The sequence below is a fragment of the Mandrillus leucophaeus genome, unplaced genomic scaffold (genome assembly GCF_000951045.1).
Source record: "Mandrillus leucophaeus isolate KB7577 unplaced genomic scaffold, Mleu.le_1.0 Scaffold160, whole genome shotgun sequence".
In the NCBI taxonomy this organism is placed as follows: Eukaryota; Metazoa; Chordata; class Mammalia; order Primates; family Cercopithecidae; genus Mandrillus; species Mandrillus leucophaeus.
Genome location: NW_012101588.1, coordinates 2,860,689 through 2,871,161, shown reverse-complemented (window position 1 = coordinate 2,871,161; position 10,473 = coordinate 2,860,689). Strand labels below are relative to the sequence as shown.

Below are 10,473 nucleotides of genomic sequence, written 5' to 3'. Positions count from 1 at the left end.
GCTGCCCGAGCCGCGGCGGAGACGACGGTTTCCCGCCGCGGAACGCCGCCGTCTTTGCGCCCAGCTCGGCTCTCGCATTCACATTCAGGGAACAAAGCCTCCTGCTTGTGCTTCGCCCAGGAGGCCGCGCCAGTCCGCGGCCACGGTTTCTGGAGCAGATCTCACACGCGCACACACTCACTGGCACACATATTTTGGCCGCGAGAGGGACCCTCAGCACCCTACGTGCTCTGTGTCCTCGCTTCCTTGTACCGAATTCCCCCAGTCAACATGTGCCTGTCTCGTGGGCATGCGGCTGTGCCCACTAGAAATGCGCTTCTGCTATTTCGGGTTGCCCTTGGAAGGGGAAGTCTGGGGAAGGGGTCTCTGAGTGCTTACTGCGGTTGCTCCTCACGAGGCACCTCTCCTCTCCTTGTAGGCCTGTCCCACTGAGAAGCCCCGAGTTTGCATTTGGTTTACAGCCTGGGAGTGTGGACGGTGATGTACGACCACAACTCGGCTTCAAGTGCCAGTGCTTGGGGTACAGGTTGGGTATGGTGGTATGGTGGTGGTTAAAAGCTGGTATTGAGCTTTGCACGAAGAACTGGGAGGCTAGATCACCCAGGGCCGCGCATCGTGATGCAGCATAAAATTCCAAGAATTTTCCGTTGCTGGTTTAAATACTTATAACACTGTAGAAGAAATCCACGCGTTTTCTTCTCTAAATTTAAGCAATCTTTTGTCTAATTAGAGTGCAGACCTGCAAAAGTAGAAATAATGTGTTTACAGTGGCTGGGCTCTCAGCCATTAGATTTTCACTATAAACATGTTGAGTGTCCATTTACAGAACGCATATCCCAGGGGCATTCCAAAAGAGTGGAAGAGTCAAAGATTCAGTAGATTAACACAGCATTGTGAGCTTCACAGTGAGGAATGGGGGAGGGGGGGGGCAGGCACATGATAAAGCCATTTCCCTTGAAGAGCTTACTTGAGGGTATAAGACATGTTAAAAAGAAATATTGCAAGTTTAAAAATAGTGGAAGGCGGGGTGCAGTGGCTCACACCTGCAATCCCAGCACTTTGGGAGGCTGAGGCGGGAGGATGCCTTGAGCCCAGGAGTTCGAGACCAGCCTAGACAACGTGACGAAAACCGGGTGTCTACAAAAAATACAAGAAGTCCCAGCTATGGGAGGCCGAGGTGTAAGGATGGATCGCTTGATTCCAGGAGGTCCAGGCTGCAATGAGCCATGATTGTACCACTGCGTTACAGCGTGGGTGACAGAGTGAGGCCTTGTCCTCCCTTCCCCACCACAAAGGAAAACAAAACAACAACAACAAAAAAACAGTAGAAGACAAATTCAAGAGGTCATACGTAGAGTGTTGAGTAAGTTTCAAGTGAATTGAAGATCAAAAGCTTCATTTGGAAGTGACTGTAAACTTGCAACTTTGTAAATGTGCACCTTATACCCTTGTAATTCGTACATATGGGCAAACCTTTGAAAACTCAGAGGTTGAATCTCAGAGATTGTTCTCTTTTAGCCACAAATTGCCTTGACCTTTGCCTTCCTCTAGTAGGCCTCCTTGTTCCTTCTCCATTTCTTCCTACCAGAAGTTATGGTTGTTAATTGAGAGGAAATGCCAGCATTCCCTTCAAGGCAGAATTTTTGGTCAAAACTTTTCCCACCTCTTATTGAACAATTTTATGCCTTATTTATTTCTATTAATAATTTAAGGTGGTGCTTGTTCACTCTATTTTGCAAATCCAGTCACTGGAGGGACAAAATTTAAGATGTTTACCTAAGTAAGCTGGGTAAAATCACCATTTCAAACACCTAGTTGTGAGGGGATTCGTGATAGAGGCCAGGGCTCTCCCTCTGAGGGGGCACCACTCACTCAGCACCTGTATCCTAGCCTAGTTCTCCTTGCACCTAGGCCAGCTGGAGCCTCCCTCTGACCCCAGAGCCCACATTCTATGAACTGAGCCTACTGTTCTTCAGCAAGTGCACATTTTCCTCTTGGGTTGACTTCTGTGTCCATCTCAGTGAAGACAGGAAACCAGTAGGACGAGGTTCCTAACGAATATGTGACCCATCTGGTATAACTGCTCCCCAGTCTATGTCTGACACCCTCATTAGTCCCTTTCTCTGCTTACCCTCTCCTCAGCAAATTACTTTCATGCAGTGTGTCTTTATTCAATACTGTGTACCAAAGAGCTATGAGCTGAGGCTCGCCCCTTGGGGCATCATTCCAGACAGGTTTCATCACCATGCTCTCCACAAGTATCTGCAGCTCCTGTCCTCTCTCTTCCCTGGGCATGACAAACCCTGGCAAAGCATCCCCTAGGTGGTTACAATGACTGACTGTGGTGCATTTGGAGGGTAAGTATGTATGCTTTCAGCGTAAAAAAAGCCGGAGTTCCACAAAAGAGTGAATATTTACCTGAAATGGAATTGGATAGAAGAGAAATTGGGAAGAATTCTCTGTTTTGGTAATAGGAGGTAATGATACTTGTCATTACCCAACCTTGAATTGTCAATAAGTTGCAGGTCCTGAACTAAGCACTTTACTTGCAGTGCTTAGACCTCACAAAGACCATGTGAGGTACATAAAATAGTGCTAAGTGGCATGGAGGGTTAAGAATTCAGGCTCTGAATTAAGTCTGATTCCTCATTTGCCGGCCATGTGACCTTCAGATGTTACTTAACCATGGAGCCTCAGGTCCTCATCCTTAAAATGAGAATACTTTCTAAGATTGTTGGAAGGATTGGGATAATTGAAATTATGAATCGAAAGCACTTAGTATTAGAGTACTAGGGAGTGCTTTAAAAATAGTCATGCCCAGGCTCCACCTTGGACCAACAGAATTAGAATTTGTGAGGGTAGGGTCGGCATTGATTGATTGATTGATTGATTGTTGTTGTTGTTGTTTTTAAATATTTGCCAGGTGAGTCTAAGGCAGTGAAGGTTAAGAACCCTGAGATAGAGGTCTTTCTGCTGCACACGCCAGTGTGTGCCTTCAGCTCTGACCCTCTGGTTCCTGCTTAGAATGAGGACAGAGCCATTAACTGCCTACACACAGGGGGCAACTTCCATACACAAAACATCTTGGTTTATTTCTAGAACAACCTACCCCAGCAGGGACCATCCTTCTCTTTTTACCAGGATTTGCCTCAGGTCACACAGTGAGTGGCAGGCCTAGGATTCGAACTGATGATTCTGAATCCATGGCACATTCTCCTGCTCCCCAACACTGCACTGCCTCTCCAAAACGGGCCTGAAGAAAGGGGGCTTTATTTGAGCCTTTTGGCCTAGAGAAAAGGGCCTGGAACCAGATAAGCAAACATAACCGGAGACACTTCCCCAACCTGTCTAAAGCTAGTGGTTATCTCGCCAAATCTGCCCCAATAGGGTTAGTTTTTGGTTCTCTCTGGTATTTTTCAAATTTTTCCTCTCTTGAGGTCAGGAATTCAAGACAAGCCTGAGCAAGATAGCAAGACCCCCATCTCTAAAATCTTTTAAAAGTAGCTAGGTGTGGTGGCATGCACCTGTAGTCCCCCAGGTGCTTGGGAGGCCGAGGTGGGAGGATCACTTGAGCCCAGGAACTCAAGGCTGCAGTGAAATATGATTTTGCCACACTGCACTACAGCTTGGATGACAGAGAAAGACTCCATCTCTTAAAAAAAAAAAAATTTATTAGTCTGTTGCCAAGATTTAAAAGGAAGAGATTTCACCTAAAATTTGGATTTCTAGTTCTTCTTGAGAAGAAGATACGGTAACACTGGCCCTATACCCACAGGGCAACAGTTAGCTGGTATGTGCTCTAGTTAGTTCACCTTTTCATCATCAGCCTCTGTCCACTGATCTCTGGGTGACTTAGCTACCCTGATTTGTATCTTCTACCTCCACAGTGGCATTGACCCACTGCAGTTCATGAGAGACGACTGTGCACATCCCTTGGTAGTTTGAAATGGACTATTATGGGAGTATTTACACAACAGAAATTGGCAAATACTAACCATCAAGGCTTGCTTGCTTTTTTTTTCTTTCCTTTTCTTCTTTCGGAGGGCCAGTCTGCCAGCACACCACTGCCCCTACTCCACTCAGCCGCTGTCTTGCATTCTGAGGAGGAAGATTTGTTCTGAATAGAAAGTAAAGGAAACAGAAGCACTGGAGAAACTGTACCTCGATTCTGCTTAGCAACTGATTATACGTTATCTAACCTTGTTTTTAAAGGACTTCAATTTAACACAATGGAGCAAATAACCAAAACAAACTTCCTGATGAAAACTAAAGCTGGGTAAGATTTACAAATTTTTTTTTAATGTATTTTATTGAGCTGGCAAAAAAGCAAGAAACCCAGAGAGACCAAAAACGAAGTTAAGGTGGGAAGTGAGCACACTCCTAGAAAATCTGACAAACAACATTTGAACTTCTACTTTGACAGGTGTGCAGAGTCTGGGACACAGAAGATAAATCCTCAGTCCTGTCCAAGATCAGGAGAATAAGAAGACTCTACCCTCTAAAACCAGGAGTCCAAAGGGCCAAAGGAAAGGTGAATGTGAAATTAACCTGCTGTGCAGAAGAGGATCCCAGGAAAAATAGTCTGTCTTGATCAAAGTCCTGAATAAAGGAGTATAAAAAATTGTCTTCCTTGAGAATTCATAACTATGGTGTGGTCCATATGTAATATTATGTCCCAAATTCATGATACCATGGAATTATTTTAAGAACTTCATGAGCCCCAGTTTGTGGTGCTTTTAACGACTGGCAGAAGGAAAGACACGCCCTCTTGGAGGGCTATCTTGAACCTAGGCCCCAAAGAATTTCCATAATCATAATCAGAAAACACAAAACATATAATAAGCAAGGCTCCATGTAAGAGCAGACAGAAACAAAATATAAGGTCAGATACACAAAGGCTTGGGTATGAGAATAAGCTGACACAGAAAATAAGTGTATCTAATAGGTTTAAACAAATAAAAAGGAAGTTTGAAAATAGAAGAAAGGAACAAGAGTCTATAAAAAACAACTGAGTAGATTTGAAATCAAAATACTTCTTTGTTTTTTTCCCAACTAGATATTATGTCCTTGAAGACACAGGGATCAGGCTAAACACTTTATATGTTATCATTTGTCAATTGAAGGAAGTTAGAAACAAACTACTCAATTTTTTTTTTGAAACCCAGCAGTAAGAATGAGAGTTGTGACTAAATTTTTAAAATGTCAATGTAAAAACTCCTGTTGGAAATTCCAATCAATCTCTTCTAGAGGAAAGGAAGACAAAGTAAGAATTAATGCAATGCTTCTGGCTGACTGGCCTCCAGCAAATGGCATTGAGCTTTGTAAGTGGTCCATCTACTCTGTTTCTCATCTTGCAAAAACTTGTGACGTGAGCATGTGTCCATGTCCACTTGTGAGAAAATCTATTTAAAATGTCGGCTGGGCGTGGTGGCTCACGCCTATAATCCCAGCACTCTGGGAGGCTGGGGCGGGAGGCTCACTTGAGGCCAGGAGTTCGAGACCAGCCTGGCCAACATGGTGAAACCTCATCTCTACTAAAAATACAAAAATTATCAGGACTTGGTAGTGCATGCCTATAATCCTAGCTACTCGGGAGGCTGAGGCAGGAGAATCACTTGAAACTGGGAGGCAGAGGATGCAGTGAGCTGAGGTCATGCCACTGCACCCCAGCCTGGGCGACTGAGCAAGACTCTTAAAAATAAGTACATAAATAAATACAATGCCTAGTAATTGGAACTTTAAATACAAATTGCTTTAAGACATTGATGTGGGACGGGCACAGTGGCTAATGCCTGTCATCCCAGCACTTTCGGAGGCCCAGGCGAGCGGATCATGAGGTCAGGAGTTCGAGACCAGCCTGGCCAGCATAGTGAAATCCCGTCTCTACTTAAAATAACAAAAAGTAGCCGGACATGGTGGCAGACGCCTGTAGTCCCAGCTTCTTGGGAGGCTGAGGCAGGAGAATTGCTTGAACCCGGGAGGCGGAGAATGCAGTGAGCCAAGATTGTGCCACTGCACTCCAGCTTAGGCAACAGACTCCATCCCTGCCCCCCCCCAAAAAAAAATTGATGTGATACTTCAAAGAAAGCAAGGCCATGTGGAACCATTCATTACTCTGCAGAATACATTGCATCTCCCTGGTTTGGCTCGGCATGTCCACTTACGTGTAAAGTTTCCTGGAATGACCTGGTACTAAAGCCCCCCAAAGGATGTGATTTGGGGCTCCAGGGACATTAAATCTGATTATTGTTCCTCCCACAGCCATATCTAGAAATGGAGTAAACCTGTGAAACTGGAAGACAGCAGAGGAAAAATAAAATGTTTGGGAAATTTTGCAATTCTGATGTAAACATCAGTCTAAAATTTTCAAGCTAGCAAGATATGAGGCCTGTGCGCACATGACAGCAAATGTTGGCATAAAAAACTGCTAAGTAGAGGAACTACCAGAAAGCTGACCAGAAGGAGGTTTCTTCAGGGTGGTGTACCCAGGAGGACATGGAACCTCCAAGCCCCTTCCCCTATACCTTGCCCTCTATATCTCTTCTTCTGTATCCTTTGTAATATTCTTTATAATAAACCTATAAACCTCTAGGTGAGGACACACGTAGAGTGCCCGGGGAAGGCAAAGGCTCCAGTGATGTAGAAAATACTGTAGGTCCTGATATTAGGACAGTGTAAATGACCCTGGTTGACAGTGTAAATAACCCAGTAGGGAGTCAACAAGAACATCAACTAATAGCAGGGGCACAGAATGAAGCAAAGAAACAGAAATGGAGCTAAACGACAATCCTCAGCCTTGCAAGGCCTCTCCTGCCCCTGTCAGAAGACAGTGGCGCCCGTGGAAGAGTGTGAGTATGGGAGAAAGGCAAGTCCAGTGGACAGATGGGGAACCCTTTGCTCTCATTTCTGCAGCTGTATTGGGTTCTGTTTACCTGTAGACAAAGAAAGAAAAAGTGAAAGAAAAGTACCAAGTCAAGCTACCACAGCCACTATACAGATAGTGTATTTGAGTCTGAATGCTATCCATTAGCGATGGTTAAACTGTCTCAGAAGAAAATTTCTCCTTTGTTGGAGGAAATTTTCTCTCCGTTCAGGTCCTGGTTGAGCCCTCCTTAGTGGTCTCTCAGAGAAGGGGTCCTAATGGTGTTAGTGGGACAAGCTTGTGAGCTTTGTCTTCCCACTCCAGGAGATGGTGTCCAAGTCGTCTGGCCTGAGACCATTGGAGTTTTCACCAGAGAAATGGTTTTGGCTGGAGGTCAGATTCACTTTCCTCAGAGAGCAGCTCTGCTCCACTCCTTTCCCACTCCCTGGCATAGTTCACATTCCTTTAATATCCCATATCTGTGTCTCCTTAGGGGCTCCTTGTGCTCATTTCTGGAGAGACAGCTGAAGCCACCAAAATAGGTGACAAAATCACTAAGTGAGACATCTGTGAGGAGGAAGTCTCCAGGCCTTCAAACACAAGTTATTTTATGAAAGCATAACATCTGAACCTCACACATTCACACAGTATCAAGAGTCCTTTTGCAACTTCACTTCTCAGATGTATAATCTGAAGGGGTTTTTTTTTTACACTTAAAATGACTTTTATAAAATCTGTATTTTGGAAACAAATAATGAAGCCAAGTGAGTAATTCCATAAACAAACACAATCCCTGCGGTCCTATTGAGGGAACTTGACCAAATGTGGTCCCTTTGGGCCAGGCCTTCCTATTCTCTGTGGAAAGTGAAACCCCTCTTGGTGTTTCTGGGGATATTGCCATCTGGTAAAAAGATGAGGTTTGAGCTTGGCCCTTTCTTTTCACTTGTGCCATGAAAATATTAACGTCTTGTTGAAGAGGGAGTGGGTTCTCATGACAACCATGACCAGTAGGGTCCATGTGACCTATGTGGAGCCTGGGAACCAGAGAGGCTGTGGCCTGCACAGGCTCGCCTTTCTTCAGTGGATGGGCCACAGAATAGGGCTACGGGAAATGTCAGTGGCCTCAGAAACCACTGTCAGCAGTCCCCCAGATCTGGTAACTCTGGGTCAAGTAGCAAAATCAGGTTTCTTTACTTGCTAAATAATCAGATCTGAAGAAAACTCCTGGCAGAAGAATTCCATGCAGCCCAGTCCAAAAGAGGCAGCCATCTTGACCCATTTCCCTCTTATAAACTCGATATTATAAAAAAATTATTGTCAAACTAATTGATCCCCAAGTGAACAATGAGAATTGCATTCCTTTCACAAAAGTATAAAAACTAGTTTGTCTATACATGTTTTCAGTTAGTCCCTCTCCACTGTTTCACAATTGTTGTACATTAATATTGGAATTAGACCAGGTCAAAATTCATAGGTCATATTAATATTGGAATTAGACCAGGTCAAAATTCATATGTCATGTTGCTTAATTCCTGCATTCAAGAAATACTCAGAAGATGAAAATGTTAGATGGCTTGGAAAATTCTGTCTAGAACTCTTTAATATCCTACCTAGTGCTACTTCATTCTCTCATATGTAAAAAATGTTTATTAACCATGCATCTTTCAACTTATCCAAAATGAAACACATATTTTATAAAACACCTGTATTTTTTACTTGTCCTACATTTATGAGGATGGTACTTCTGTCTCCTTCTTCAGCATATACATTTTTTTTTCACTTTTTATCAAGAAATATGCATATAGGCCTGGCTCAGTGGCTCATGCCTATAATCCCAGCACTTTGGGAGGCCGAGGTAGGTGGATCACTTGAGGTCAGGAGTTCAAGACCAACCTGGCCAACATGGTGACCCCTGTCTCTACTAAAAATACAAAAATTAGCTGGGCATGGTGATGGGCACCTGTAATCCCAGCTACCCAGGAGCCTGAGGTGGGAGAATTGCTTGAACCTGGGAGGCAGAGGTTGCAGTGAGCAGAGGTTGCGTCACCGCACTCTAGCCTGGATGACAGAGCAAGACTCCGTCTCAGAAAAAAAAAAAGAGGAAAGGAAATATAACATACATATAGAAAACTGAAAAACATTTATGTTAACAGTACAGTTTAATGAATTATTATAAAGAGAACAACCAAGTGTAACTATCACCCAGATCAGGAAATAGAACATTACTAGTCCCCTATAAATCCCTGGAGTGCCCTTCCCCATCAAAACCATCCTCTCAACTCGGTGCAGTGGCTCACACCTGTAATCCCAGCACTTTGAGAGGCCAGGTTAGGAGTATCACTTAAGCCCAAGAGTTCAAGGTTGCAGTGAGCCGTGATGGTGCCACTGCACCAGCCTGGGCAACACAGCAAGACCCTGTTTCCAATTAAACAACAAACCCCTCTTCTCTCTCCCTAAAAGTAATGATTTTCCTAACTTTTGTGGTAATCATTTCTTTGCTTTTCTTTATAGCTTGCTGTGTTTGCATCCCTAAACACTGTAATCTCATTTTTTTTCCTGTTTTTGATCTTCATATGAACGGGATCACACTGCATATGTTCTTTTGTGTCTTGCTGATGCTTCTCAATATTATGTCGTGAGATTCACCTATGTTGCTGTGTGTTGCTGTAGTTCATTCATTTTCATGGCCATATGATAGTTCATTATAGGAATAGTTTCCTATCTCTAATCTATAATAGTTACTTTGTCGATCTATTCTAATGTTGATGGCTAATTGGGTTATTTCCAGTTTAGGGCAATTGCAAACATTGTTGTTCTAAACATTCCTGGGCACATGTGCGTGAGCTTAATATATGCTTTTATTTATTTATTTATTTTTAATTTTGTAGAGATGGAGCCTCAATATGTTGCCCAGGCTGGTCTCGAACTCCTGGCTCCAAGTGATCCTCATGCCTCAGTCTCTCAAAGTGCTGAGATTACAAGTGTGAGCCACCATGCCTGGCCCGAGTTTAGTATATACTTAATAGAACAATTCCTGGGTAATGGCCCTGTGCATCTTCCACATCACTCAAAGCCAGATTGTTCTCCAAAGTGGCTGTAGGGTTTATACTCTCCACAGCACCGTGTGAGTATCTACTTGGCCACATTGGAATTGTTGGACTGTTTAATTTTTGTGTTTTCTTCTTTTAGTGATGATGGATTTAAACAATTAGATTTAACAAAGATTTATTGCATACCTACTAAGAAGTAGTACCTATACTAGAATCTTCTGGATATATATATTTAATCATCATAAAAACCATAATATAAAGGATTATAAAATCACCCCTATAAAGGAGATAATTTTCTCCCCGTTATATAAATGAGGAGATTGAAGCCTGGCCACAGGCCTGAGATTTCCCAGCTGAGGTGCTGGCAGAGCTGAGACGTGAACCCAGGCCTGGCTGACTGTAAAGACCGCACTCTCCCCACGCTGCTACAGTCTCCATCCCTGCACCCCGCTTCCCCTCATTCTCACCTGGAAGACAGCTGGCCAGGTTGGAGGCATGTTGCTGCTGGCCCACATGAGCCCCTCACTGGGGACCAGGCCCTGGCTCTGGCCTCACAGACGC

At 43.9% G+C, this 10,473-nt stretch overlaps 1 protein-coding gene across 1 annotated transcript in view; it reads right to left on the bottom strand.

Moving 5' to 3' along the window:
• FOXO3 (forkhead box O3) overlaps positions 1–291 on the bottom strand; it is a 129,835-nt gene extending 129,544 nt beyond the window's left edge. Inside the window, exons 1-2 of the mRNA XM_011975976.1 lie at positions 226–291; positions 6–149 (exon numbers count right to left, since the gene is read on the bottom strand). Coding sequence (XP_011831366.1) covers positions 6–149; positions 226–291 — 210 coding nt within the window. The remainder of the gene's footprint in view (positions 1–5; positions 150–225) is intronic.
• Positions 292–10,473: the final 10,182 nt, after the last annotated feature.